We start from the raw sequence: 26,273 nt of genomic DNA, 5'->3' as shown, positions 1-26,273 counted from the left end.
CGACGCTGGCGCTTGATCTAACCTGCCTTGTATGGTAAGTATGTCAAAGACAGTGGTATGACGCCGCACCAATGAATAAATTTTGGAAGCTGCTGGTGCAGTGGTAACGATGGCCAATTTTTCTTTCGGTGCGAGAGTTCGAATCCCCAGCAGACTTGTTAGGGTTCGGGTTGGGGGTTAGGGTTTGGGTTTTGGGTCAGCGGTTAGGGTTGGTTGGCCCGTTGGGCACTTGTCTTTCTCCTGACCCCACAAGGGGTCGCCGGTCTTATTTTTTTTTCGCGCGAACGAGGCTTTAGTTGAGTGCTCCCGGCTCGGGGGACCCCCCGAGCGCAGCGAGGGAGGGGCGGGAGCACGAATGGCGGGTCCTCTTCGCGCAGCGCTGGATGTTCTTGAACTACGCGCCTTACATAAGATTTTTCTACCTAATATGGGCTTGCGTCGCATCGCGCTGGGGGGATTGCATTCACTTGAGAACCGCGGCATTTCGTTGCCCCTCTGCACTGGATTTACTCCCATCCCCGCATTTTGTATAGTAGCAGAGTAGTGCTGGTCAGCTGCACTCTGATATTGACACTTGGGCAGAGCGGCGCACTAGAGACGCAGCCGGGGCGATGACGAGTCCAAGCCGCTTAGTCCTGCCAGTGACTGTGGTCGGCCCGCCCGGCGAGCGCATGAGAGCGTCAGACAGCTTATGCATGAACTGGGTATGCTCGGGTGCATGCCAAGATTTGGTGCAGGGAGAGCGAGTGAGTCGATAGAGCGGATGATTCGACGCAGTCTGTAGGCAGGAGGACCAGAATCAGAGGAGAGAGATAGAGGTATGTGACCTCGGGATATGTGTATTACGAAGCCTGAGAGCGTGACGGGGCGTCACCCCGAGGACGGAGTGCCATGAGCGCCTACAGCTCGGCTTGCGGGTTCCACAAATTCGTAACACACCGCTCAACCTACGTGGGCACGCTCGCGCTCCTCTCCGCTCACTATGGCATCCAACGGCAATGGTTCTGCAGCCTTGACGAGGAGACGACCCTCTATCGATATTGTGGACGCTAAGGTCGCCGTGGATCTCGCGACCGCACAGACATATTCGGAGAATGTGTTCCTCTTCGTGCCCAACCTTATCGGTCCGTCACCTCTCAGCTCTGTCGCTCCTATGTACTAATGGAGCGCGTTCGTTTCCTTCTCGCAGGCTACACGCGCGTTATATTGGCAGCTCTATCTCTTCACTACATGAGCTACCATCCAAAATACTGCACAGTGCTGTACTGTATCTCGTGCTTACTCGACGCAGTCGACGGGCATGCCGCAAGGGCCTTGGGGCAGGCTTCGAAGTTCGGCGCCGTATTAGACATGGTCACCGACCGGTGAGTATACATGTGTTCATATATGACTGTTTGATGCTGATGTTGGTGCCACGGCGAAGTTGTACGACCTCTTGTCTGCTTTGCTATCTTACATCTGCATATCCCGAGTGGGCCCTCGCATTCCAATTCCTTATCACGCTGGACTTCAGTAGTCATTACATGCACATGAACAGGTGTGTACTGTGATGTGGGATCAAGAGATCGCTTCTGAACTATGTCCCCCAGTTCCCTTATAACAGGTTCAAGGAGTCATAAGCAAGTGGATGGTGACGTCAGTCGTCTGCTGCAACGCTACTATGATCCCGTGAGTACTCTTCCTCCGGGTGCTTGCCCTCTCGCTCATATATTCCCCATGCAGCGAACGCTCTTCGTTGTCTGCGCAGGGAATGAGCTGTTCTACATTTCCCTCTATCTAATGAAGTGGGTGCACACTCCCCTGTCGGAATCCTTCGGGATCTCTGGCGACGGAATCGTCGCCTACCTGGTATCCTTCACTTGGCCGGAGTTGATAGCTTATGTCACCGGCCCAATCTGCGCACTCAAGAACATTGTCAACCTTGTACAGCTATGGAAAGCGTCGAAGGTGTTGGTGGGTGTAGACTTGGCGGAGCGGGCCAAGGCGCGAGAGGAACAGTTGTTGAAGAAGCATTGACAACGCGCTCTACGCTATGCTGTTTCGGATACTCCTCTACACTTCCTATGGCACTCCATCATAGAGACTTCCACGAAATCGCGCCTTAGTATATGTCGGTAATCTATAATATTGGAACGTTAATCGCCACAGCTGCGTGAGCGTCAACGCAATCTTACATGGAAGTCTTGTCAGGCATGTGTGGGCGTCTAATACTTCTGCTGGGTCGAGTCTGCGCTGTGTACTTGTACCCTTTCTTCCTCCTCGCCATTTGTTCGGTGGTCCTCTGGGTTTTCTATTTGGATGCGGTCTCATCTGCTTGCTCGTCGGACACGGTTTCTGGTGAAATCCTTGCCAAGTAACCCCCGTGCACAACTTTCCTCCACTCACAGTCTCCGCTATCCTCGGAAAGACCGTGCTCCGTCCCAGTCCACCGCTCCCCGCCTCTCGAGACGTGCTATCTCCTCCGAGACGACCCCTACACAGGAATTACCAGAACCTCCTAGTTCACCCCCAGCCCCGACTGAGCCTCCGCCAAATGCTGCAGAGCCGCCACCGTCAGAGGACCCGGAGGAGAAGCCGAAACGCCGAACCCGAGTGTCTGCAGCTAAGGAGACTGTAGATTCCGTTCCTCTACCTTCTGGCCTCGATATCCTATGGACTCCAGAAGCCGCCCCGGAAGGCTCTTCTCCGCCTTCTCCGCCTTCTCATAGTTCTCTGCTTCCGCCGCCGGAAGTATTCAATGAGGCATTGCATAACCTGCACATCGCGCTGCACCCGCAGACGCAGCATCGAGCGACGTATTCCTCTGGAAAGGGTCCTCTGGTCGAGCCTACGCTTGCCTTGTATACACCAATAGAGGGCGGAGATCTATACCTTGACGAGATGGTGAGGGTGATGGCGCGCCAGACGAATGCGGATGTGGTCGTCTTGGACGCAGTCCAGCTGGCTGCCGGCGAGTGTGGACAATTCGGTAAAGGTACGTTTCATGCACAACGTATCAGGATGCATCACTCATACGCCCTTTCTTACTACAGCTGCGTCCGCGCTGCAGTTACCTAATAACCCGCTGCAATTCTCATTTTCGCTCTCAAGGGGTCCCCTGCGTTCAGACTCGTCTCGGGAGGCCGAGGAAGACGATGAAGAGCCCTCCTCACCGTTCTTCGTGTCCCCTATGACCGTTCACGTAATGGCCACAGTCCCAAGGCGATCTAGCCGATTGCTAGAGCCCGCTGCACGGGCCACCCCTATGTCAAAGACGAAGGCATTCTTCGACGATGTCATCAACGTCGCCGCCCCACGTCCTGCTGAGGCGGACGAGTCATCGTCCACTCCAGTCAGACGACCACGACTAATCTATATCAAAGACTATCCTACACTGGCGGCCTCCTCGTCTGTCTGGTACCCTGCTCTGCTGGCAGCCGTTCGACAACGGCGACAAGGCCCGATGCTGCGTCCTAGCTCTCCGGTGCTGAATCCTACTGTCATCGTCTTTGGCATCAGCCCGTCTTATGTGGTTCCCGAGACACCATCTCATGCCCCACCACCGAGCCTTCATATGATGTCCTCATCTCCTCGTTCTCCCGCGACTGCTCCCGCCGCCTCAAGTGCCGCTGCCAAGTTACAGAACGAGTACGGGGAAGATGCCAGCAGCGAGAAGGCACGCGAGAAGCGAACGCAGCGGAGGTTAAAGCGATGGGCACGAGGCAGCTCAGAGGACCTGCCTCGCCTATTCTCGGCTAGCGAAGAGAGCACGGAAGGCGAGGATTCCAAGGGACGCCCTAATGTTGTCGTTCTGGGCCAGGAGGGCTTCTCAGGGCTCCCCCCCCTCTTGGGCTCTGCGTTCTCTCGCGTGCTGGCAGGGCGCAACCACGGCAGCCCAGAGTCAGATAACCGCCTGGGATTTTTCCGGACCATCCTCGTCTGCCCCACCCTGCGCAACATCCAGCAGGAGCGGGACGTGCGGGTCGCGAGGCGTAGGGAGATCAATCAGCTTGTCATGCGCATGGGCGTCGCGCGAGTCGGCGGCGTGCTCGGCGAGCTGGAGGACATCCCGGAGGTGGCGGAGGAGCCATCAGAGGGCGGCGAGCAGGACAAGACACGGCTCCAACTATGGGAGCACTGGGGGGACACGGTTGAAGTGTGGCCAAACGTACAGCGAGTCGCTGATAGGGCGGTGGGGAGCGTCATGGCCGCCAGTCAGGCCTACCTTCCGACGAACCGTTCGCTTGACCCCACGCCCATCCCGTGGTCGGCGGTGTTTGACGCTTGGGCCGCTGATAGGTCCACGCAGGACATGTGGAAGAATCTGTTCACCTTTCAACCGTCCGGGAAGCTTCCCCGCGAGAGCGAGGAAGGAGAGCGGACCGGTGCGGACGAGGAGGCAGATGTGGATGAGATAATCGAGAAGTTAAGGCGAAACCCGGATTTGGAGGAGCACGAACAGCGGTTATTGGGCTGTATCGTCGACACCGGTACGTCTTGCGCTTGTTGGATGCCGAATTGGCCGAACTTAACCGCTAGAATCTTTTTAGCGTCCATTAGCACCACGTTCAATCAGGTGCATCTCCCACCTCATACAATTGATTCAATACGCACGATCGTGTCCCTGCCGCTGTTGCATCCCGGGGCGTTCCAGCACGGCATCCTTAAGGAACATAGCATGACTGGCTGTCTTCTGTTCGGGCCCCCGGGCACCGGCAAGACGTTGGCGGTTCGGGCTCTTGCCAAGGAAGCCGGTTGTAGGATGCTCGTCGTTTCGCCCTCGGACATCATGGACATGGTACGATATATCCCGTCTTCGCTCGCAACTCCTGCCGCAACATCTGACGGTCTCCCTGCAGTATGTTGGAGAGGGTGAGAAGCTTGTCCGTGCGGTGTTCTCGCTTGCCCGTCGACTGTCTCCGTGCGTCGTGTTCATTGACGAGCTCGATGCCTTGTTTGGTGCACGTCTGTCCCGGGAATCCGGTAACTCCCTCGCCCACCGTGGTGTCATCACGGAGTTCATGCAGGAGATGGATGGACTGAAGACGAACAAGGAAAGCAACGTAATTGTGATTGGCGCAACCAATCGACCGTTCGATCTCGACGATGCAGTTCTCCGACGTCTGCCTCGCCGTCTCCTCGTGGACTTGCCAGGCGAGAAGGAGCGCGAAGGTGGGTGCATGCTCCATGTCCTTTTGTCCCTATTTCCTCGTCGCCGTTCAGGCCCTTCGATGTGCCTGTCAGAACCTTCGCTGACATACACATTAAACCATCCTCCATATGCAGAGATTTTGAAGATCTTGCTCCGCGACGAGACGCTTGCTGTCGACGTTGACCTCAAGCAGCTGGCAAAGAAGACCGAAAGTTTTTCCGGGTCCGACCTAAAGCGTCAGTACTTCTCCGCAGCGCTTCCTGTTTGGGTTCGGGGGTTTCTGATATAGACATGTGCTTCTGACCGTAGACTTGTGTGTCAGCGCCGCTCTGGACGCGGTCAAGGAACGCGTGACGGTACCGTGGCGGCCATCTGCTTCATCTTCGTCGTCTTCTACCGAGGCTAAGCCTGAGGGAGATAAGGTCAAGGCGACCCCGAACCCCCGTACCGTTGGCGAGCAGCAGGGCTCGTTCGGTGTAGCCGAGGACAAGGCGACGACCGAGGAGAAACCTACCGAAGAGCCAGCGGCTACATCCACCTCCACATCTAACCTGGACTCGGATCCTGCATCAGCTTCCCAAGATAACACATCCCCGTCCGATGTGCCCCATTCTCGCTCCCTGGCATGGCGGAACTTTGAACAGGCTCTCAAGGAGATCACGCCCTCCGCATCGGAGTCTCTAGGCAGCCTTGCGGAGCTGCGAAAATGGAATGATGAGTTCGGCGAGGGTCGCAAGGCGAAGAGGAAGCAGGTCTGGGGAAAGGGTCGCTTCGGATTCACCCTCCCTCCGCTGGAGGTCAGCCCCTCGGAGACCAAGCTCGAGCCGGGCGTCGTGACACCCGCTGTCCCGACGCCGACAACCCCTGCTCAACCAAATACGGCCCCAAGCGCAAGCACTGGAATATTTGATGCAGCTGCACGTCGCTAGTAACGTTTTAGAGGGGACGTATATTTCAATACTACATATATCATATAATAGATCCTCGTGGTGTACAGTGGGAAAACGTGCGGTCCGTGAGGCACCGATGTCTGAAGCTGGGTGGCAAGAACATGTAAGCAGAGGGTACAGCGACCGCATCGCGTCGTTCCCATCAGCCTCGACGGGAGGACCTACGCGGCTGCGTCCTGGGCGACGGAGTGCCATCGTCCTCGACCTCCTCTAATACCGCTCGCCTCTTGCCTTTGCCCCTGCCGTTCGGCTGCGTCTGGGGCGGCACACCCTGGCTCTGAGACGGGTCGGGCTCCCCGTTCATCGCATCGTCGTCCTGCTCCTGAGAGGCGTCATGCTCCCCTTCTTCGTCGCCGTCCTCCTGCTCCTCGGTGGACTTCCTGCGCGCCCGCCGCCTGCCCTGGTCCTGGCCCTCCTTGAAGGCCGCCTCGCCGACGGGGCGGAGCTTGGCGCCGTTCCCCTCCGACCAGGCCTCCTTGCACGTCGGGCAGGCGTTGTTCCGCCGGCGGTAGTTGGCGAAGCAGTGGTTGTGCAGGCGGGTCTTGCATTGGGGCGTCGGGCAGCCCACACCGCGGGTGACGAGCTGTGGAGGGAGGCGCGGCGATTGAGCGGGGGAAGCGTGAGCAGGAGGCGGGTGCGACTGACCTCCATGCAGATGGTGCACTCGATGATGTCGCTCTCGTACGTCGTCCGGAGGTACGTCTGGAGCTCGAGAATCGTGCGCGTCGAGAGGGAGTAGCGGCCCCGCCTGTGTGGGTATTTCCCGTTAGATGATGGTGTACAAGCGCGAGGTGTCGAGGAGACGCATGCGTACCTGCTCTTCACTAGCCAGCCTTTGGCCACGAAGCTGTGGAGCGTGGCCTCGGCTTGTGACTTTGTCATATTCGACTTCAACGAGTTCACCTCGCGGAGGGCGGCGAGAGAGGAGACGCAGAACGATTCATTGGGTGCGAGCATGATTTGTTCCAGCTGGGGGAAAGACGACGTTCGGTGAGCGCATTGTCAAAACGCGTGCCTTCACGTATGCTAGGAGGCGTACCACAGCTTTGAAGTAGGCGATTTCCAGGGCGCTGTAGTCGGTCGCCATCTGGGCGATCTCGTCGCCCTTCCGATTCACCTGCGCCATTCGGTGTCGGTGTTAATCGCTACATGAGCGGAAGGTCTGAGACATACCACAGCATACACCTCCTGCCCGGTCACTTCGTCGTGCAGATGCGCAAACTCCAGGTCCAGAGGGTTTAACGCGTCATTGATGCTCGTAACGAAGTTGTCCCACGAGTTCCTGTCTGCGCGATACTGGATATCTAGAGTGTCGTTGGCCGCTTGTGGAATGCATAAAGAATCGGTGTCAGCACCAAACAAGGGGCGGGCGCGATAATGCGCGAGTGGCTGAAAGGCGCACCTTTGACCGCATCAATGCATTTCTCCCAGATTTTCGCGGCGAGCTTCTGCGAGAGGATGCGTCGCGAGAGGATTGCCTGCAGGAACAGTCGCTGGACGTCGTTGGAGGAGACCGGCATGGTGCAGAGTGCTTGGGACAAGGCGCGGGGGGAGAAGCGAGACGCGTCGATTACACCGCGTCGCGACGCGCCTGACCCATACCAAAACAGTTCTCCCACGCTCGCGCAATCACTCCGCAAGCACAGTATGTACTCAGTTCAGACTGTCGAGTCACAACTAGTTGCAAAGTCCGTGCGTAGCATCCGTGCAGGCCTACCGGGTTGAGCCAGCAGTCTAAACAAGTAGTTATTCCGATACAAGCTAGAGTATGTCATCGCGGGGTCGTAACTCATGTCCGTAACGTATCCAAAGCGTGCGCAGCGAGACAACATCCCAGCCGTCCACTTAGGAGATTTTCCCAGCCTGAAGTCCTGGACCGCCCCCTCAAACTTCCAAAAGCACTCGCGTCACAGCTTCGGCACCCGCAGCGTCTTGCTCACCATCGCCGCCGCCCACAGCCCAAACACGATGCTGAACACGTGCAGGTCGCCATCGCCCCCCGGGTGGCCCCACAGGGTGATTGTTCCCAGCGGCAGGCCCTCCTTGCCCGCGATCCAGCCCTGCTTAGTCCAATAGGTGAGGAGACCGACAAGCGCGAGCGAGGAGGGGATCGGGAGGCCCTCGAAGTACGCGGCCTTGCCTTTGGCGTCCTTGGGGACGAGCGCGACGGTCGCGTTGAAGCGCGCGAGGCGCGCGAGCCCACAGCAGATGAAACCGGTGAGGATAACTGTGTCGAGGTACGTCCGGAAGCCGACGGCGAACGCGAGCAGGGCGGGGGCAACGCCGAACGAGATCTGCCGCGTTCGGCGGGGTTCGGGTAGCAAGGGCAGTAGGGAAGTAAGAACATTGAGCGGCATAAGGGAAAGAGTGGAAAGAGTGAGAACGAAATGGATGTACAGAACGCAGAGGGCGGGGACGCACCAGGTCGGCAAGCGAGTCGAGCTCCTGACCGAGCATGCTCGTCTCCTTCCGCCACCGCGCGACCTTGCCGTCGAGGAAGTCGAAGATGAGGCCCGCGAGTGGGAATGCGAGCGCGGACCACAGATGGTCTTCCTTATTCGTGAGGAGGTATTTGGCGGACATGAATACCGAGAATGAGCCGCATATGCCGTTAGCGATGGTGACGAGGTCCGCGAGACGGAAGTTCCTGCAGGACGCGGGAGCAAGTCAGTGACATGACGACAGGCTCTCACCATCCCTGGGAGCCAGTGGCACATCGGTATAGAGAGAGAAAGACGTACCGGACAAGCGAGAAGTGACCTTCGGTGTCGCGGTATTGTTGGAGGGCCGCGGACGGGACTAATGGAGTGTCCCCGCCGCCATTCACGGGGCCGTCGTTGGTGCCTCTTCGTTTGCTCATTGCGTGTTAGTGGTCGTAGTAAACAGACGTATGATGCCGGGCGTGGGGGGACGAGGAGAGAGAAGAGATGGGCTGCGGGAGGAGGAAGTGCAGTCGGGAGAGGTGCCACCACAAGGCACGCAGCTAATGTCGTCACGCGAGCACGAGGCGCTGAGGGTTAGGGTCGAGCCTCATTACACGACTCCACACACGGTTTCCTCGATGTCCTAGCATCAGACGAACGAAGGAGAGATCTAGGAGTGGATGGATAACGATACAGCACACATATGTAGCGTAATACAACGACAGAGAAGGGCACAGCACGGAACAACAACAACGACCGCGTATCGACGACCTCAAGAACACCTGCCACGGGCGCGGGCCATGTGAAAGCGGCCATCACACCTATAGTGGCTTGACTAACCCTGCATGACCACGTCCCCATCCCCGTTCTCCTTCTTCTCCAGCTCGCGGCTCCGCGCCGCGTACTGGTTCGGGTGCGTGACGCTCTCGCCCCCACCGACGCCCTCGCCCTTCTTCACGCCCTGGTGCGCATGCGTGATCTCGAAGACGCGCGTGCACGCGACGTGGTAGTGCTTCTGCTTGACCATGTGCATGATCTCGGGCATGTCCTGCGACGTCAGCCCGTGGTCGCTGTACATCGTCAGCAGCGCGGACTGCAGGTTGTCTGCGGAGAAGTGCCGGTACGGGCATCCGTGCGAGTCGCCTGAGCCGGGCTCGTGAGACATGAGGATCTGCTGGCAGCTGTACACGACGAGGGGGCGGTCAGGTTGGGACGTAAGGACGCTGGTCATCGTGGGTAGAAGTGCGTTGTACGGACCTCATCGCGGCGTAATTTGCACGTTTGCCCTCTAGACCGTACGAGTGCCGGATGTTGTACCGGTACTCCTTGTTGAATTTGTCGTCCTGCATCGTGCTGAACGCCTTCCGCCAAAACGCGAGGGCCTCGTCTATCGACAAGCCTAGAACCTGGCACCCGAAACCCATCAGCGATAACCTGGATTGCGTGCAGGCCGATCAGCGTACCTTCAAGAACAAGCCGTACTGTAAGCGTCCGAAATGCTTCAAGTGCTTGTCTCGCCTCAGGGCCATGTGCAGGTTGCGCATACATGCCGGGTAGTGCTTGTATGCCATTTCGTCGATCATGTCTGCCGTCAATCCTTCCTGGCCCTCGGTCTTGCCTGCCCATTCTGATGAGATTCCAGCCTGGAAGCCCTTGGACAGATTATCAAGGATGGGTATCAGGCGGGTGTCTTCGTCCAGTCTAGGAAGGGCCTTTGCTGTCGCCTGTATGCAGGGTGAGAGGTCAGGGGAAAGGATAAGTCCTCATAGGTACATACCTCTAGGTCCTTCTCAAGGTGTCTTTGGAACTCTTGATAGACGATACTCGCTTGCTCCGCGGCAGGGACGTAAGCCATGCCGCCCTTCAAAACGACCTTCCTCTTCTCCACCAAATCCGGTACTCGCGTCCACTTGACCTTGTAGTACGTGCTTGACTTGCTCGCAGGGTCATAGCTTGTTGGGGTTATGAGGTCTTGAATTTCCTCGGGCGATGCCTAACATCATGTCAGGGGCTAAGGGCAATGAAACAAACTAGCACTGCTACACACCACTACCCAATCGAAGTCCCTCGACTTCAGGAATTTCTCCCTCTCATTGTGGTCGTCCGACTGATACCTCAGCTTGAACAACGTCGTCTCCGCTTTTACGAAGCGCCTCCGAAGGTCCTCCCTGCGGCGGCGGGCGCAGATCAGTACACACGTAAGGTCGACGACGTACACCAGACTTAGGCCACGCACGATCGACAGAATGCAAGTCGAAGGACGAAGTGTCCGATGTGGTCTTTTCTCCGCTCCTCCTCGAGCCTCTCCAGATGTGCCGTGCTACTGTGCAGAGGAAGATACTTGTCCCATATGCCCACTATGACCTTCCCCATCTCTTCGAACGTCCTGTTCCGCGCGAAGCACGACTCGATCTCCGCAAGGACGCGTAGCCTGTCGAGCGCGGCGGTCTCGAATTGCTCGATGGTGATCTCCTCGACAGGTGGTCTGTCATAGCTGTAGTACAGCTATCCTCAGCTCGAATCACAATACCACGAATACGCGTCGTGTACGAACAAGTTGAGACGGAAGGGGTACTTGGAGTGGGTCTGAACGACTCCGGGTTTGGCATCTTTCGAGGTAGCCTGTAGTTCCCTCCGTGATATCATGAAAGCGCAACGTAGGTTGCACAAGCGTAATGTGGTAGGAAGAAGGATTCAGGAGGAGGTCGAAAGCGTGTCAGAGTTCGTCGTCGACGGCGGACGCGTCCGAGTCTCAGCCACCCCGCAATCAACGCGTGCTGTCACCCGTGACATACGCGTGTCAGACCACGGTAACGCTGCCCGTCACGCAATACTGCGACCGCTTCAACGGCAATATCTCACGCGCTGCATTATTGTCGACGTATGTGCATAAGCACGTACATATAGACAGCTTATTCGCGAGGATGGTAAACTACGGGGGTTCCCATGTATAGTAGCGGAAAAGGGAGAACAGAGACGGTCGCGGTTATAGACGAGACGAGACGAGGCGATCCATGGACAGCAAATGGCAAAGGGAACGGAGTAAGCGTCGCACCCATACACAGCGCGCGCGCACGCATCCGACAGGAGGCATAATCACGCGGGGGTGAAGATATCAATGAAGGAGGAGTATAGGGATATATCTTCGCAGGCCCACGATCGGACGGGGCCGCGTTGGGTGGGACAACAACAGAATAGTAGCAACAGCGCGAAGCGCGGGAGAGCAGACGGAGAATTGGTGTATGCCTGGTTGTATATGTGTGCATCGTGAAGCGTGGTGGGAGTGCGGCTGGGGGATCGGATCCGAGTGCAGGTGAGGTGGGGGAGGCAGGCAGGTAGAGAAGACGATTGATAAACGCTAACAACAACGTCCGGCGTGACGGGGTCAAGCACTGCTGTCCTGTTCGAAGTGGAATGGAAACCGATGGCGCCGTCTCGCCGCAATAAACGGGAAGGGAAGGGGGAAAGCTCAAGATCCTTCTCCAGCGATACGACCGCGTGGTGCGACGGTGTCTTCGAGACTCTTATGTGCCTGGAGATCTCGCAAGACCGTCGGGTCCACTGGATAGCATACGCTCGATAAGCCACAGCTGGTAAAGCAAGCGCACGGAAATATGTGGTGCGTACCGGGTAATGCGCTCTTTCGCCGCGAGTGCAGTCCGCCTGGCGAAGAATGCTCCTGGCCGACCTCGGGGAACGGACGCTAGAGATAATCGATCGTCGCAGGAGAGTGGGGCATCTTACGTCAATACCGCAATTCTCGGACCTTGCTCATGACTCAGAGGCGACGATACGCACATCCATCCCCGGGTCTGCCATAGGCACCCGCTCGATCCCAGACTCGTCCAGCTCGCCCAACGGCGCCTCCGCGTCGATCGACACCGCGTTGAGGTCGATTGATAGGTCCATGATGTCGAAGTCTTCCACCGGTGGTGGAGGTGGTGTCGGCTCGACGTCGACGTAGCCCTCGGGGAGTTTGCCTCCACAGTTTCTGAGCGCTTGCTCCCGGAGCTTTTGCCACTCCTCGTACCGTGCAACGGCATGTTGTCGCTCGCTGAGACAGATGTCAGGAGGGAAACGAGGATATTGTGAAGCGCGCGAATACATACTCGAGCTTGCGTTGCTTGTACTGCTGCATGACCTCGTCGAACAAATCGGGATTGATCTCCATAAAGAGCTTTAGGGCATTGTAAACCAATGCGTGGATCGTTCTGCAACGTGGTGAGTTTGACGGCGCACCATCAGGTCATCTGTCACACTCACCGGTTCCAATGTGACCGTGAGTTGGTGTATAGCGCGGGGAAGACGATAGGAAGGATGACCGAGAGGTTGTCGCTCATGAGGTTTACGATGTACTCGTTGTTCCAATACATCAATGCACGCTCCGCGACCTGGAAGTGCTGGCTGTTGATGCACCGTGCGAGCTGGTGGAACAGGGGCTCCTGGATCTTTTGGAATTCTGCCGGATCGATCACGTCTAGAACCTCCTCCATCTCGCTCAGGAACATCACCTCTTTCGGTGAGTTCACCTTCGGCCAGTACTTCAAGAGACCAATAACCACCTCCTCCGCCAGTGCAGCGTCTTTCTCGAGGAATTGGACAACACAGTACGCGAGCTGGGGATGATACATTGACAGGCTCTTGACCTTGTGCAGCGGGATGAGAACGCGCATAAGGAACGTTTTGTGCTCGTCCTTGAGAGGAAGCGCGAAGCCGTTGATGATGGAGCCGAGAATCTCGAGTAGCTCGGCTATACCGTTGTGTCGCTCGGTTTCGTATATGAAATGGAAGAAGACGTTGTTGATGCTCCGCCGAATAGGCGCACGCAGGTTGAGGAACTTGCCATATATCCGGTGCAGCGTCGTCTTCAAGAAGTCGCGTTCCCGAGGGTCCTCCGAGTCAAAGAGCTCGAGCAGATTGAGGACAAAGTTCTGGTCGATATACCGCTTCGCCAGATTCGTGTTGAAGTCTTGACTCTCGACAAATCGAAGGAAGAACTCATAGACAATCTTGAGGTGCGGCCACGCAAGCTCCAAGACTGGCTCGTCTTCTTCGGGGTCGAACGCGTCTCCGGTAGGGTTCACCGGAGGGGGTATAGAGCGGAAGAGATTGGTGGCAAACTTCGGAGCATCGGTGACTTAGCCTGTCTCATGTAGTGGATAAGACGCACCATCTTGACCACCTCGGGGTATACATTCTCCGTAATCACACCGCGCTGGGTCGTGATATATTCCAACATTTCGTGCAGGGTTTGAGTCTTGATCTGCTTCCCCTTAAGTTCCGAGTTCGCATCGTTAAAGTCGAAGACGACGGCGCATTGATGCAGCTTCCTGATGAAGAGTTGCGGGCGTTCGCTTGCAGGAGTTTCTGAATAACACAGATTAGGGCCAGCCAACTCTGACGGTGAGCGTGCGAGAAGCAATACGTACCATTAAATGCTGGGAGCCTTTCAATTTCGACCTTCTCATTGACTACAAAACGGCTGCTCCGTTGCTTGCGAGGAGGCTTGCCTGAAATTGGGATAGTGTCCTTGGGGGCAGGACGAAGGCCCCGAGTCGCAAGCGAGCCAACGCGGGGAGGAGTCACAGGCCCATTCTCTGGAAGTCTGTCCTCGTTCGAGGGAGCGTCAGGGCTGACAACAACAATGGGAGGCGCAACACCAGGCCCGCTTGGGTTCACGTATCTGCGATCAGTGGTGTTGACAGCGGCGTTGAGACGAGCAGCTGCAGCTGAAGCAGATGAGGAACCGTTGGTTGCCGGAAGCTGGTGATTGCTAGCGTTGGAAAGATGAGTGCCGGGGACCTGCGGCGGGGGCAGAGGCTTAGCGGAATTTGGAGGCGGGGGCGGAGGAGCCGCTGCAGCGGCTGCATTGGCGGCGGCCTTGGGATCCTTGCTCTTTGAGGAGGTAGAATCGGTAGAATTCTTTCTACCAAGCTATACACGGAACAGTTCAGGTGAGCGGGGCGCGCGATAGCGGAGAGACGGACCTGGCTGACCTTCATCTTGAAACCCTTCATGGTGGGGAGTTTGCGACGTCGACGACGTGCTGGCAGGAAGGGTCGTCGAGTGCAAGAGTCGGAGGTTAAGAGGGGGGTGGATGCTGGGAAGGCAGACGACTAGGACGCTTGCCACTGCCTGGATCGATGAGCAGTGAACCTGCGATGACCGTCACCGTGACCGCCTGTGACGCGACCAGGATCACGCCCCGCAACGCTCGGCTCCCTACACCGGGCGCTTGTCTGTTCTTGAGCATCTGCCCCTTCCTCTCTATCCCTCTGCTCATCCTCCTATCATCCGCCTAATCCCCCGTCTGCATGGCCGGTATGGCGTCTCATCTATCCCATAGCTTCATTTATTGCTGACTATGAGCCAAAACAGCCATCTACACAGTGTATACCTCCCCAACCCATCCGCCCATCCCAAATCACTTGCCCACCCTCATAGTTACTCCGCACGGTATGTCCTTGGCTGTGGCGCTTCTGTACTCTGCTTGACAGCATCTGCAGGACAACCTACAAACATCCTCTACTCCTATCTGCACACCAATTTCGTACGCACTTACACATGGCATTCGCCCTCGGAACGTCGCTCATGATATTCATATAGAATGCCGAGAACTATCTCTTAACGCCTTCTCCGCAGGGCGACCTTTGTGTCGCGAAGCTGTTTCCACCTCGACAGAATGGAGGCCCAAGTAACGGCAAGGCTACCGCGTCAGATCCCGGACATGCATCCTCGTCTTCCTCCAAGGTCGTCCGCTGCGAGGCCTCGCGCAATCTGAAATGGACAATAACTAACACTGGTGTTCTGACACCGATCTACAAGCTCGCTCTGCCCTCTCCAGACTCTGGCGATCTCCCGCTGTTCCAGATATCTAAACCGAACCCGAATGCGCAATTCTGGAGCATGTTCTATTTTGCCTACGCCGGCCATAACATCCCGCCCAAGCGTATCGAGTTCGGCAAGATCCAGAAGAACCCTCCAGGCCCGAACGGCGGTGGCACCCGTATCAGCATCACTGGCAAGACCGCAGAGGAGAAAGCAGTTTGGCAGACACTCGGCGAGGGTAACGAGGACTGTGTAGAATGGGTCGTCCTGTGCGCAGCACTAAACCTTCTCGAGTACGTGCAATCCCCCGGGAACTTGAATGTCCACTGAATCTTTTTGTTTCCATCCTGGTATCATCCTTCCATTCTAATTTGTCTACGCAGTGATGAGATTATCAAGGCCGCTGAAAAGAACCCCCCAACGCCTGGCGGTGCCCCCGTCCCCTCTCCAGGCGTTGGGCGCGGCGCACCTGTCTCTCTGCGCGACCCAGGCGTTGCACCCCCGCTAGGCCTTGGCGCTTCCGGTGGCCCTGGTCCTGTGCGCGCAGGTAGCGCGCCTATACCCCAAGGACGCGGTCCCCCGCCTCCGGGCCCCCAGTTGCAAGGGCCCCCTCCACCTGGAGCGGGTCGTGGCTTCCCCCCGCCACCTCAGATGGGCCCTCCGATGGGCATGGGTCCTCCTCGCGGTCCCCCAGGTCCCGGTGGCCCCCTTGGACCTCCTGGGCCTGGATATGGCCCTCCTGGTCCCGGAGGGTTCGCTCCCCCACCCGCAGGACGCGGGTTCCCACCAGGGCCTCCTGGACCTGGCCAACCACGACCTGGCGGTATGCCTGCTCCAAACGTCTTCCCGCCAGGGCAATATCCGCCGCCAGGTCCTGGCCAGCGCCCAGGCGTTGCTACCCCAGGCCAGGTGCCCGGACGTTTCTAGCAACGGTCAGCTCCGATGGCATGCAGCCCACAGGCCCCTTCCTGAATCCATCCGTTATCAATCTGTCCATATTCTAGCAGAGTCATCCTCCGCCCGGGCGTGCTTATCTCTTCTCTTCCTCTTTAGGGTCTCGTGAACATTTCATGTCTTCGTGTGCAGCTCCATCTTCCTTCCAGTCTCCGCCGTTTACTCTTATTCGTCTTATCTCCTTACTCTCGTCGCTCTTCTGTTCCTCTGACTTATCACGCACCAGTTCTAATGGTGTGTATGTACGTTGTGCAAGCCTGCCGGTCAAGTTGGCCGGCTACCGAGGACCGTGATATATCCGCCGTCGCTCTCGTTCGCAGCAATGCAACTGTTACCCCTTCTCACCACTACCTTTGGCTTTTATGTACATACTTGTCCGTCCTCAGTCTTGTCAGTCCTCGCGTCTTGTACACCCCCTGCACCTGCACCTTCCACTGTCTCACAATGTTTTGGTCCCCTTGAATCATTCATCATCGCAGAAGGCTTCAGTACGAACTTTCCCACTAGCAGGGATGAAGTGATCCGAAATTGATGTACAATAAATGCGTCCAGTTCCATCTTACTACTCCACATGGATGTGTGTGAATGGCCGTTGTATGTCAATACGTCCATTCTCCCCAAATCAGCAAGCAGCACCCTTGGTGTCTCATGATCCTCCTCGCCTGTTGATCCGAGCATCTTCGGGACGTCGCGTTGGAGCGGTGAGCTGCGTCTACGGCGAGGATTGCCCGCTGCCACCTCATTGCTTGATGAGCTTCTCGATGGCATCCATGGACAAAGCTGGAGTTCACAGGCACGACCCGATCAGCGTTGTGCCACATGCGGCGAAGCTCAAGATATGTGGTTGAACTCACACTTCGGGCGCTCGATAGGGAGGCCGAGCGCTAGCAAACGCGCAGAATTATGTTCGAATTAGTAAAGGTTTACGAAGAATCTTTCTGCAAGGAGCGCGATGCGTACCTCTCGACCACACGTACTGCGTGAGGCAACCAAGCGCTGTCAAGAGACGATCAGCCCATCACCCAGGAAGCATTCGGAGTCAGTTGTACCTCTTGAGACACCGAAGATGACGGTGTAGTACTGTGATAGTAGTGTACGTCAATATCTGTTGAGGGTTGCTCCAGAAGATCTTATAACGTACCTTGAACTGCGTGAGCCCGTAGTGATAGAGAACACAACCTGGACAGACGGAAGTTGAGACGCTTCGCTCCGCGCACCGTAGTCGACGACGAATGCGACTTACCGGACGCAGCGTCGACGTTGGGGTACGGGTTCTTGGTCTTGCCATGCTCTTTGAGAACACCAGGTGCGACCTCGTACGTCTGATGTTCAAGGTCAGTCGTACCATCAATGCCGCTGGAACGCGATGGTGCCATGGTAAGTACCTTTTTGACGAGCTGGACGATGGGGTCCGCAAGAAGCTCGGGCCGCGTATCGCAGAATTCCTGGAGCGCGATGAAGCGCGGATCCGGGTTCCGGAGAACACCATGGCCGTACCTGTGTCGCACATTAGCTCTACTCGGCTTCGGAAGTTGGATGTGCTTCGGCCGATAGTATATGTGCTCACCCAGGAACGACTTGGCCGCTCTTTAGAGTCTTCCAGAGGAAGTCTTTGATATCCTGGGGAGCGATGTTGCCGCCAAGCTCCTTCTGCATGTTCATCTGCCAGCGGAGGACCTCCTGGTTGGCAAGGCTGTACATGCGTCAATTCGGTGGCAAGGACGTTATGAGAAAGCGGTTAATATCACATACCCATGCAGAGGGCCGGCGAGCGCATACAGGGCGGCCGCGTACGACAGGTAAGGGTCAGATAGAGTGGAGCCGACAAGGTCTATAGATGCTGTAAGTCTCGGCGCTGTTTAGGCAAGATCCTTGACATACGAGATGTATGCGCCGACGCATTACCGCCCTCATGATCACCGTGAATGGCGATGTAGAGACGGAGGTACTCGGTGAGGTCATGGTTATCGCCAAATCCGAGCAGGTTCACGTAGTTGCCTGTTGTTTCAAATTGACTACTGTGCCGTGACGTAGATTGCCGACAGATGACATACCGACCAAGTCCAAGTCCTTGTTGATCTTTGGGAGGGGTTTTCCGGGGTTGTACACATTGCGGTAGATGCGCGCAGCAAGTGCAGGAAGGCGAGCGAGGAGGTCGAGGGAATCCTCGAGCGCGTACGTCCAGTACTCGCTCTTCTTGATGCCGCGCTCATACGCCGCCTGGAACTTACTATCGTGGTTCAAGGCAGCAACACCTATACCAAGCTGGGTCATGGGGTGAAGAGTGGGAGGCAAGCTATGGAAGTGTTAGCTCAAAACGTCACGTAATGACGGGACCTAGGCTAGACTCACGAGTCAATCAGCTTCTCAATGAATTCAGGCAGATCACCCTTCTCAGCCAGTTGGCGGGAGAGCTGGCGGGTCTCGGCCTCCGTGGGTACCTTGCCGGTTAGGAGGAGCCAAAACATGCTCTCCGCAATGATCTCCTTGCCACCGGGGGCAGGAGTGAGAGCCTTCTGGCAGTCCGGAATAGTCAAACCGTGGAACCGAATCCCCTAGGCAAAGCATAGTCTCAGTATATACACACAGGGAGTATGCAGCTGTCATACCTCGTTAGGATCAAGGACGGATGCTTCCCAGAGCATAGCCTTGAGTCCTCTCATGCCTCCCACAACATGTTCGACCTACGTGAAGCGTGGGTCGGATAATAAAGTGCGAAGAAACGTGTTAGAAGCATACCTTGACATCACCGAGGACGGCCTGCCCATGCTCGGTTTTCTGACGCAGCATTCAGCTAAGACGCGCCGGACTGTTACGCTCTGTCGGTAAACTTACAAGCTGCTTGAGTCTGAGTTGCTGCTGGGGCACTACTTCCTCAAGGACTTCTCTGACAGTCTGCCGGAATCGGCTTGAGCTCTACAGCAGGCTTCTCAGAGGGCGAGGCCGAGTGCATACCTTGGTAGAGGCAAGACGTCTCTGCGCAAAGCCGCGAGAGAACTGACGTGCAGACGATACAGCGCCGCTCCTGAACATGGTGCGATCTAGACGAGGAAGAGGGAGGGTGCGGGATAGGAATGCGGGGCAAGACGAGCTTGTTGCCCCGCACTCGACCGCAGATTCATATGCACTCGGCTCCCGACGCGTCCGGCCACCGTCGCGCCCGCGTGACCCGGCGGCATTGGCACGGAACTCAGCCACCGGCCGGCCACACGGAGCCGCATCCGAATCTTAGCGCCTGTTGCTTCACGGATGGGAGCGCTGGATTAGGTAAGTGGCCGAGGACCGGCTTGATCAGATTCGGTGGCGACACGCGAGCGCTGAGCGGACCGTCGAATGAGATTCGTGTCAGTTTGCCAGCAGATCGTCTCAGCCGTGTTCAGTGGCCGCAACACAAGTCCTTCTCTCCGTCCTTCTCCTTCGCCATCGCTCGCCGCGATGGCCTCCGTCCTCGTCCCCGTCCTCTACGTTATCATCGTCTTTGGTTCCCTCTTCGCATTCAGCTCGTTCTACCGGCGGAGGAACGCCCGTGCGTACCGCCGCCGTGCCTGTCTGCTACTATGACGCACCGCTAATTGACCTCTCTTGTGTCTCCCTATCTCAGGCAAAACATTCGAACCCTACTTCCCTCAGCATCATGAGCGTGATGTCTATTTCTCTCTCCTCCAGATGACCGACCCTCCCGCCCCCGAGACCCTCCTCAAGGCCGCGCTCGTCCGCCGCGCGATGACCGATGTTACGCGTATAATGCGACTCCGTGAGGACAAGCCCGCACTCCAGAATCTCCTCCAGAAAGGATCCATTGGCGACGACCTCTGGAACAGTCTGCTTGCTGCCGAGAAGGAGCTCGAGGCCGAGATCCTCGAGGTCGCCGCAGAGGCCAACGCGTACGTCGAGGGATGGGGCACCGTCATCTTCCAGACCGCGACCGAGATGATGCACAACGAAAAGCTGCGTACCCTCGTCGAGCAGATCCCCACTATCCGAGCCGAAGCCGGTGCGTGCATGTGGCGCGTGCGCGCTCATTGTCGATACGACTGACCGCTGTGCAGAACTGAAATACGGCAAGTTCCCGCTACCGCAACTGGTAGTCCAAGCACCTCCTGCGCCGGGCTCCCCCGCATCCGCACAAGCCTCCCTCTCGCCATCGAACCCAGCACGCCCCACAACACCGCTGTCCTCCCGGACGAACGGTGCTAGCCTCGCACCGCCCAGTGCTGGCGCTGAAAGCGACGCGCTCAGCGGCAGTGAACGCTCGGCGTCGCCCACGTCGCCACGTTCCCCGTCGAAATCTGTACGCTAACATGCTCCCTTCCACACGTTTTCAACTTGATGCTTGCAAAGAGCTAATTGTCCTCCTCGGCCCACAGTCTCCTTCAAAGAAGACGAAGAAGCGGAAGTAGATGTACATTCGATCGTTATTATTTCCTCGTTCAAGTCCGTACAATGGGGCAATACGATGATTGGGGTTGGTGGTGTACACTCGGAGATACGCCAGACAGCCGTTATACAGTGAGATGCGGGAAACAGAAACACGCTAGAACGTCATAAAAGAAGTACATGTGAGCCAGACACCGAATGCGACTATTGGAAGACAGGCACTACGCAACGCAACGCGACTACCGCGAATGACTCCCGTCAAAGTTCGGGCAGAAAATCATGTCATGATTATCCGCGGATAACAATGGCCTTCTCTCCTGCACCTGAGCGAGTCTTGCCAGACTTGTCTACGTGATCAAGACCGAGTACGTCCTCGGGTGCGAACTTGTGGTCGTAGATCGTGTCGTCTGAAAGCCAGTGATGATGGACGTCAGACTCGACTACAGTACAGCTAAGGTCGGTCCACTAACCGTCTTCAATATACGAAGGCTGCTTGAACGTCGCGACTTGGATGAGTGCAAATCGGTACTTGGCAAAGTCCTTGTCCGACACGCCTATTCGTGCTTGGAGACGCTTCTTCGTCTCAGAGAACTTCTCACCCTAGGAGATCCACACTTGGTCAGCTGTGACTCCAGGAGAAGAGTATGAGAGGAATACTGACCGGCTTGACGACGAAGCGGAACGGCACACCGTGCGTCCTCGACACCTCCTTCGAGAAGTGGAACACGCTGATCACCTTGTCCGCATCGTCCGCCTCGAGCTCCTCGCGAGGGATTTCCTGCACATGGAAGCAAATATCAGTCGCCGTCCACACGAAACGCACTACCCGAACTTAGGGAAGAGAGACCGACCTCCGCGTAGAGCTCGACCGGGTCGGGGATGTTCCCGATCATCTCCGAGTTCGTGAATTCCTTCTGCGTCTTGCCGTCCTTGGACACCTCGAACACGCGGATCTTGCCCGTGCCCCCCGGCGTGAGCTTAACCTGTTTCGCGATCTCCGCAGCAAGATCGTGCACCATGCTCGTCTTGGGCAACAGGAACTGGTGCGTCGACTCCTCCTTGTTGTGGATGCCCGTCCAGGTGACCTTGAGACTACGCTTCGTCTCGAGCTCCACGATCGACACATCGAGCTTCTCGTACAGGATTACCGTCGTCTGCGGGTTCACGTAGTTGGGCGCCATGATCTCCTGTATGCTTTGGTTCAGCGACCGCTTGAGCACCTGCTTCGCCGTGCCGTTCGTCGCGTGTGTTGTCGTGAAGCGCAGCTTGATGGGGTCCCAATTCAGTCGCTCTCCAACCTTCGCGGACATCTAAACGCGAGATCTGAATTGAGAGCCAACACTCGTAGCTTCATGAGAGTGACGTACGATGTCGTAGTTCTGCTTCTTGCTCAGGGTTAGGTGGAACTCAGGGTGCTCGGCGTCCGCCTCGTCGAACTTGGGCTTGAACAGGATCATCACTCTGTTCTGAAGGAAGTCGTAATATTGTACCGGGTTGGAGTACAGCCCTTGTGCCTCATAGTCGTGCAGCCTGGGTGTAGATCATGAGCGCTCTGAAGAGATCGCGGGAATGCGACAGCTACTAACTCCTTCTCGTTCATGTCGACCTGGAAGCAGATGATATCGCCGTCCTGGATCTCGCTCTGGGTGAAGGTCAGCTTGGGTTTCATGAGCTCGATCATGCCAGGTTTGATTTCCTGAGCCCGTGAAGTCAGCGATGATTCACTCTGTCGAGTTCACGGAATCGCTTACCTCGTAGAGCTTGAGAGGGGTGGTTGATGTCCATCGCATACGCTCATTGATGATCGGGATGAGATCAGACACTTTGCTTGCTCGTGGGACGTAGACCTTGCCAACACCCGTGAGCTTCTGGTTAGCGATGTCGAAGTGCTTGAGGAATATCATGATAGACCCGGCAGGGATTTCAGGCTGGACAGAGTCTGTTAGTACGGTGAGTAGTTTAAGCAATCGATGTTATTCACATGTGAGGGGTCGGGGATGACATCTAGGTACAAGCGGAGGTCGTTCTGTTGTCGGACGGCCATGTTGTTCCGGATTACTTCAACAGCTGCAGCAGATTTGTGAGCCAAAGCGTCAGACCTATACAGCCATGTATGCAACGCACTGAGCTGTGGCTCGTTCTCTGGAATGTGCGTGTCCGGGCGGACGGTCTTGTTTTGTCGGTTGACCAATACCCATAGCCTGACTTGATTCTCGGGGTAGTTGAAGTGCTGTGCGACGCGAGCCTTGAACGTGCTGTAAGGCTCGTTCTTAAGGACACGGAAACTAGGCAGATCGGTTGCTGGCCAATTCCGCTCGTCGAAGGTCGCAAGGTCGAAGCCCTCGTGCTCGGAGAAGGTCGCATCCGTGATGACCTTGGCGGTCAGGTACAGGTGCTGCTCCTCACGCTCACGCTTCTTCGCCTCCATCTGCAAACGCTCCTCATCGAGACGACGCTCTACAAATGACGCTGAGGAATGCTCTGTGCGAATGCCAAGAAACAGCGACTTACTCAGGTGTGGAGGTGTGTCCTCGTCCTTCCACGGTGCCAAGACCTCATCAATTGCACTCTCGCGGACGTACACCAGCATGTACGCGTTCGTGAAGCGCTTCATCGTGCGAACCTGATTCCGCTGCATGGGCGGGACGAGGCCATTGAGAGCCTCGCCGCCGTAGTTCTCTTCCAGGACTTCGCGATCGGTCACGGGCGTCACGCGATCATCGTCGAACTTGAGCCACCTCGTCTCGCGGTCGGGTTTGATGAGCGCGAAGTAGTGGCCACCGTGGAGGTCACCAGAGTGGACGAGCACGCCATGAAGCTTGTACACCCACGGCTGTGACCTGTCCGCACTCTCATCGAGGAACTCGGTGAGGTCAATCTCAAATGGGAACTCATGACGATCGTTGATCTGCACAAGCGAAAACGCGTAAGCTCCGATCTGATCCCATCGACGAATACCGTGAGCAGAACATACCTTAACCATCGCATCACGCTGGATGTCGTACTCGAACCGCTTAAGCTGAAGGTGGAGCACCGGCGGGAACGACTGGAAGACGATACCCTTCTTCGCTTCTTGTAGGCCGTAGCCCTCAGCCATGTACTTGTTTTCACCATCCAGTGTCTCGACAGCAACATAGTCCTTGAAAGACTCATAAAGGTTTTTCATGCCTTTCACGTTCAATTGGATGTCTTGAACCGATAGTGAGCACCAACCGGCCGGCACATGAAGGTATAGGGGCCCTACCGTTGAATTCCTCAATCCTAGAAGATTCGAAGTCGACGTTCACACACTTGATGTAGCTCTTCATCTTCCCGACGAAGAGCTTCTGGATGGCGCCCTCGGCCTTCGTTCCCTATCTACCTGTTAACGCTGAAAGATATCTTGGAGTCGGAAGGTGCCCTACCTTCATCTTCGTTTCAAGCTTGTCCTGGAGCACACGGTTGAACTCCTGTACGTCATGTTGGAGGAAGGAATCCAACGACTTCCATCCAAAGGACTTGGTCAACTCCGTTGTACCTTGATAGCGGTGGTTCGACATCAATGAGGTGGAGCCACTTACTGAGTCTACTCACCAACAGGCTGGTCTGACGTCTGCAGGTGATAGAAGACGCGCTGAAGTGCGAGAGGTACGCTCTCCGTCGGGAGGTCATCCTCCGTGGGAATTTGGTAGACCGCCTGCACGCGTGCTTAGCAAGGCTAATGAGCAAGCGCATGACGCCATGCGCACCTTCCGGAAGTATCTCGTACAGTACAAGGATTGTAAGAGGGAGTTCATGTAACATGTCGCTCCTTGGTTCTTCAGCCCGACATAGCCAGTCTCCTTCTTGGAGTCGTAGCTGCAATGAAGGCAAGGTCAAATCAAGCTGAGTCAGGCCCATTAAGCCGGTGAGCCGGACTATCAGCCGGGCTTACTTGACGAAGTTGTGCCATAGTACACCGGTTGGGTCTTCCAAAACGCGCACAAAGACGCTGACGTCCGCGGCCTCGTCCTCGATAGTCGGGCGCGTGTGGCCGTCCTGTACGCTGAAGAGTTTCCGCAGCTCGCTGAATCGCGTGAATCCCCAGTCGCACTCCTCAGCGATAAAGCGGTGGTGGGCATCTGCCAAAACACCGTTGATAGAGCTGAAACCTTCGCGACACTAGACGACTCACGGCTAACAGTATAGATGGTGGGGTCGTGAGGATTTGAGATAACCAGGGCGAACTGTGCGCATGCGTGCCACCCTTCTGGTGCTCGTTTGGGATCAGCGTAGTCGAGGTATACCGATACAGTGTCGTTTGGGGGCGCGTTCGAGTTGCCGAAGGGGAAAAGCAGGATCCGCCTACGCGCCACCAGAGTTCGTGAAACACTCGGACATTACGCAGTGGGCGGAACATACCATTTGTGACCACCACATTCAAACTCTGGACTTGTGATCTTCTTCTCAAGCTTCTTCCAATTCGAGAGCTTCCATGTAAACACCTTGAACTCCTTGACGTCGTGCCCGAGGTCAGGCATGTGCTTGGCCGCGAAGGCTTCATCTGAAACAACAAGACGCCATATTAGTGAGCCACGCGCGAATAATGGGGGCATGCATACGCACGATCGTTGACGGACACGATCTCCTCGACTTCCATGGGCGGGCCCCCATTGACCTTCTCATCGAGTGCGTCCATAGTATCGCTCTATGACGCACGCTCGTGAGTCCTGACGTCCAGATTGGAGCTGGGCAGGCTTACCATGGCAGGCGGAAAGCAGAATCTATCCTCTAACAAAGTAGTGGAAGCGAGGCCTGCTGCGGGTTGCCTGAAGGATGTAGATAGAAGGTGAGGAAAGGTGGACGATATGCAAGGAGTCGTGCACTGGTCGTCCTCCGCGCGGGCGAGATTCTGGCCGAATGTGCGTGGGACCTGCCTTCCTCATCGGGTAGATGACAAAGGCACCCATAAATCGCGCCCTTCTTACTTTTTCTCGTTCTCCCCGACGCCATCCACATCGTAGTTCCGTGTTCTACTCGTTGCTGGCGGTAACCTTCTGGTGTTTAGACTGGAAGTGCGTCGGAAGCCTCTCTTCCCGAGTCTTCTGATTCGTTTCCCGTTTCTCGACCTGAGTATGTACACCGCTGGTGACCAACGAGCACCGCAGGCACGTTGAACAACGGTGCTACACGATCCTTAAATTGTCTCGACAGGGAGGCATCTGCCTCCACCAGCCTTTCCGCTGTCTACTGTCGTGTAATGAGTCAAAATCGTGTAAGATCAAGCTGTTTGGGTGCGGTCGCTCTGACTCTGTTTTTGAGTTGGCAGCTGGGGAATACCCCCGTGCCCGCAGCGTTGCTGGCTGTTTCCTGGGCTTCGTTGCTCTCTGAGCATTTCGGGGCGTCGCCCGGATTCTATTGCCTTGCACACATCGCTTTTATCCAAGGGTCACGTCGTTATCCATGTACCTTTAGTTATACAAACAGAAAATGTATTGTGTCATCCATGGACGTGCTATTGCTTTGGATTACGAATAGCAATCAACGTACAAGTACTCTCAGCTTAGTAAGCGCCCGTGGACAACCATCCCCGACCACAATGAGGACTTCGCGCGTGCCAACCGGGATGACGGCGTGGTAGCGCAATGAATG

The 26,273-nt window shown here is 56.5% G+C and overlaps 9 protein-coding genes across 9 annotated transcripts; 4 read left to right on the top strand and 5 right to left on the bottom strand.

Moving 5' to 3' along the window:
* Window positions 1-924: 924 nt before the first annotated feature.
* DICSQDRAFT_77930 (phosphatidylinositol synthase) lies at window positions 925-2,131 on the top strand. Its single transcript, XM_007361168.1, has 5 exons — window positions 925-1,124; window positions 1,190-1,364; window positions 1,424-1,537; window positions 1,590-1,668; window positions 1,723-2,131. Exons 1-5 carry the CDS (start codon window positions 983-985, stop codon window positions 2,014-2,016), a joined length of 804 nt encoding a protein of 267 aa, XP_007361230.1. The 5' UTR covers window positions 925-982; the 3' UTR covers window positions 2,017-2,131.
* A 167-nt stretch (window positions 2,132-2,298) lies between these two features.
* Window positions 2,299-7,401, top strand: DICSQDRAFT_97616 (AAA-domain-containing protein; the record flags this gene model as incomplete). The annotated part of the gene is made up of 10 exons (XM_007361167.1): window positions 2,299-2,974; window positions 3,033-4,469; window positions 4,530-4,777; window positions 4,839-5,151; window positions 5,266-5,367; window positions 5,441-6,666; window positions 6,729-6,831; window positions 6,898-7,050; window positions 7,121-7,198; window positions 7,255-7,401. The coding sequence occupies 6 exons, from the start codon at window positions 2,299-2,301 to the stop codon at window positions 6,058-6,060; spliced, it is 3,396 nt and encodes a 1,131-aa protein (XP_007361229.1). The 3' UTR covers window positions 6,061-6,666; window positions 6,729-6,831; window positions 6,898-7,050; window positions 7,121-7,198; window positions 7,255-7,401.
* Window positions 7,402-7,771: 370 nt separating this feature from the next.
* Window positions 7,772-9,004, bottom strand: DICSQDRAFT_97614 (CDP-diacylglycerol-serine O-phosphatidyltransferase). Its single transcript, XM_007361166.1, has 3 exons — window positions 8,823-9,004; window positions 8,503-8,728; window positions 7,772-8,375 (listed from the first exon to the last, which is right to left on the bottom strand). Exons 1-3 carry the CDS (start codon window positions 8,939-8,941, stop codon window positions 7,989-7,991), a joined length of 732 nt encoding a protein of 243 aa, XP_007361228.1. The 5' UTR covers window positions 8,942-9,004; the 3' UTR covers window positions 7,772-7,988.
* A 182-nt stretch (window positions 9,005-9,186) lies between these two features.
* On the bottom strand, window positions 9,187-11,228 carry DICSQDRAFT_77923 (DNA primase, large subunit). The gene is made up of 7 exons (XM_007361165.1): window positions 11,059-11,228; window positions 10,741-10,998; window positions 10,552-10,672; window positions 10,282-10,497; window positions 9,968-10,228; window positions 9,762-9,910; window positions 9,187-9,685 (listed from the first exon to the last, which is right to left on the bottom strand). The coding sequence occupies exons 1-7, from the start codon at window positions 11,148-11,150 to the stop codon at window positions 9,340-9,342; spliced, it is 1,443 nt and encodes a 480-aa protein (XP_007361227.1). The 5' UTR covers window positions 11,151-11,228; the 3' UTR covers window positions 9,187-9,339.
* A 211-nt stretch (window positions 11,229-11,439) lies between these two features.
* DICSQDRAFT_132134 (protein phosphatase 2A regulatory B subunit) lies at window positions 11,440-14,521 on the bottom strand. Its single transcript, XM_007361164.1, has 8 exons — window positions 14,492-14,521; window positions 13,934-14,438; window positions 13,675-13,871; window positions 12,768-13,624; window positions 12,614-12,715; window positions 12,303-12,558; window positions 12,132-12,207; window positions 11,440-12,065 (listed from the first exon to the last, which is right to left on the bottom strand). Exons 1-8 carry the CDS (start codon window positions 14,504-14,506, stop codon window positions 11,974-11,976), a joined length of 2,100 nt encoding a protein of 699 aa, XP_007361226.1. The 5' UTR covers window positions 14,507-14,521; the 3' UTR covers window positions 11,440-11,973.
* A 297-nt stretch (window positions 14,522-14,818) lies between these two features.
* On the top strand, window positions 14,819-16,259 carry DICSQDRAFT_165663 (uncharacterized protein; the record flags this gene model as incomplete). Its single annotated transcript, XM_007361163.1, has 5 exons — window positions 14,819-14,825; window positions 14,883-14,960; window positions 15,011-15,054; window positions 15,111-15,625; window positions 15,716-16,259. 5 exons carry the CDS (start codon window positions 14,819-14,821, stop codon window positions 16,257-16,259), a joined length of 1,188 nt encoding a protein of 395 aa, XP_007361225.1.
* A 487-nt stretch (window positions 16,260-16,746) lies between these two features.
* On the bottom strand, window positions 16,747-19,365 carry DICSQDRAFT_97602 (citrate synthase). The gene is made up of 16 exons (XM_007361162.1): window positions 19,242-19,365; window positions 19,122-19,181; window positions 19,026-19,064; window positions 18,896-18,970; window positions 18,639-18,841; window positions 18,341-18,582; window positions 18,168-18,284; window positions 18,039-18,117; window positions 17,854-17,979; window positions 17,672-17,783; window positions 17,530-17,608; window positions 17,428-17,465; window positions 17,336-17,366; window positions 17,247-17,282; window positions 17,141-17,170; window positions 16,747-17,066 (listed from the first exon to the last, which is right to left on the bottom strand). Exons 1-16 carry the CDS (start codon window positions 19,317-19,319, stop codon window positions 17,026-17,028), a joined length of 1,386 nt encoding a protein of 461 aa, XP_007361224.1. The 5' UTR covers window positions 19,320-19,365; the 3' UTR covers window positions 16,747-17,025.
* Window positions 19,366-19,721: 356 nt separating this feature from the next.
* DICSQDRAFT_49282 (uncharacterized protein) lies at window positions 19,722-20,586 on the top strand (the record flags this gene model as incomplete). The annotated part of the gene is made up of 3 exons (XM_007361161.1): window positions 19,722-19,812; window positions 19,888-20,280; window positions 20,336-20,586. The coding sequence occupies 3 exons, from the start codon at window positions 19,722-19,724 to the stop codon at window positions 20,584-20,586; spliced, it is 735 nt and encodes a 244-aa protein (XP_007361223.1).
* A 365-nt stretch (window positions 20,587-20,951) lies between these two features.
* Window positions 20,952-25,320, bottom strand: DICSQDRAFT_50011 (cysteine proteinase; the record flags this gene model as incomplete). The annotated part of the gene is made up of 19 exons (XM_007361160.1): window positions 20,952-21,070; window positions 21,134-21,263; window positions 21,325-21,441; window positions 21,515-21,973; window positions 22,031-22,193; window positions 22,250-22,359; window positions 22,415-22,591; window positions 22,645-22,730; window positions 22,788-23,120; window positions 23,175-23,571; window positions 23,638-23,852; window positions 23,908-24,016; window positions 24,068-24,180; window positions 24,237-24,339; window positions 24,392-24,500; window positions 24,577-24,763; window positions 24,817-24,986; window positions 25,044-25,185; window positions 25,248-25,320. 19 exons carry the CDS (start codon window positions 25,318-25,320, stop codon window positions 20,952-20,954), a joined length of 3,312 nt encoding a protein of 1,103 aa, XP_007361222.1.
* Window positions 25,321-26,273: the final 953 nt, after the last annotated feature.

Source organism: Dichomitus squalens, assembly GCF_000275845.1.
Source record: "Dichomitus squalens LYAD-421 SS1 unplaced genomic scaffold DICSQscaffold_2, whole genome shotgun sequence".
Classification (NCBI taxonomy): domain Eukaryota; kingdom Fungi; phylum Basidiomycota; class Agaricomycetes; order Polyporales; family Polyporaceae; genus Dichomitus; species Dichomitus squalens.
This window is presented reverse-complemented; position numbering and strand designations above follow the sequence as displayed.

Bases quoted from the DNA above. Each gene is read 5' to 3' on its own strand.
- DICSQDRAFT_77930 (XM_007361168.1), top strand. From the start codon at position 983: ATGGCATCCAACGGCAATGGTTCTGCAGCCTTGACGAGGAGACGACCC. The intron at 1,125-1,189 runs GTCCGTCACCTC...TCCTTCTCGCAG, and splicing joins CTTCGTGCCCAACCTTATCG to GCTACACGCGCGTTATATTG. The intron at 1,669-1,722 runs GTGAGTACTCTT...TTCCCCATGCAG, and splicing joins TGCAACGCTACTATGATCCC to CGAACGCTCTTCGTTGTCTG.
- DICSQDRAFT_97614 (XM_007361166.1), bottom strand. From the start codon at position 8,941: ATGAGCAAACGAAGAGGCACCAACGACGGCCCCGTGAATGGCGGCGGG. The intron at 8,729-8,822 runs GTACGTCTTTCT...CGCGTCCTGCAG, and splicing joins GGTCACTTCTCGCTTGTCCG to GAACTTCCGTCTCGCGGACC. The intron at 8,376-8,502 runs GTGCGTCCCCGC...CGAACGCGGCAG, and splicing joins TCGACTCGCTTGCCGACCTG to ATCTCGTTCGGCGTTGCCCC.
- DICSQDRAFT_77923 (XM_007361165.1), bottom strand. From the start codon at position 11,150: ATGATATCACGGAGGGAACTACAGGCTACCTCGAAAGATGCCAAACCC. The intron at 10,498-10,551 runs GTGTGTAGCAGT...ACATGATGTTAG, and splicing joins GGGACTTCGATTGGGTAGTG to GCATCGCCCGAGGAAATTCA. The intron at 9,911-9,967 runs GTACGCTGATCG...TTCGGGTGCCAG, and splicing joins AGTACGGCTTGTTCTTGAAG to GTTCTAGGCTTGTCGATAGA.
- DICSQDRAFT_132134 (XM_007361164.1), bottom strand. The intron at 13,625-13,674 runs GTGCGTCTTATC...GATGCTCCGAAG, and splicing joins ACCCCGAGGTGGTCAAGATG to TTTGCCACCAATCTCTTCCG. The intron at 12,716-12,767 runs GTGAGTGTGACA...ACCACGTTGCAG, and splicing joins TCACGGTCACATTGGAACCG to AACGATCCACGCATTGGTTT.
- DICSQDRAFT_97602 (XM_007361162.1), bottom strand. From the start codon at position 19,319: ATGTTCAGGAGCGGCGCTGTATCGTCTGCACGTCAGTTCTCTCGCGGC. The intron at 18,842-18,895 runs GTATGACAGCTG...TGCTTTGCCTAG, and splicing joins CCGTCCTTGATCCTAACGAG to GGGATTCGGTTCCACGGTTT. The intron at 17,466-17,529 runs GTAAGTCGCATT...CCGTCTGTCCAG, and splicing joins CAACGTCGACGCTGCGTCCG to GTTGTGTTCTCTATCACTAC.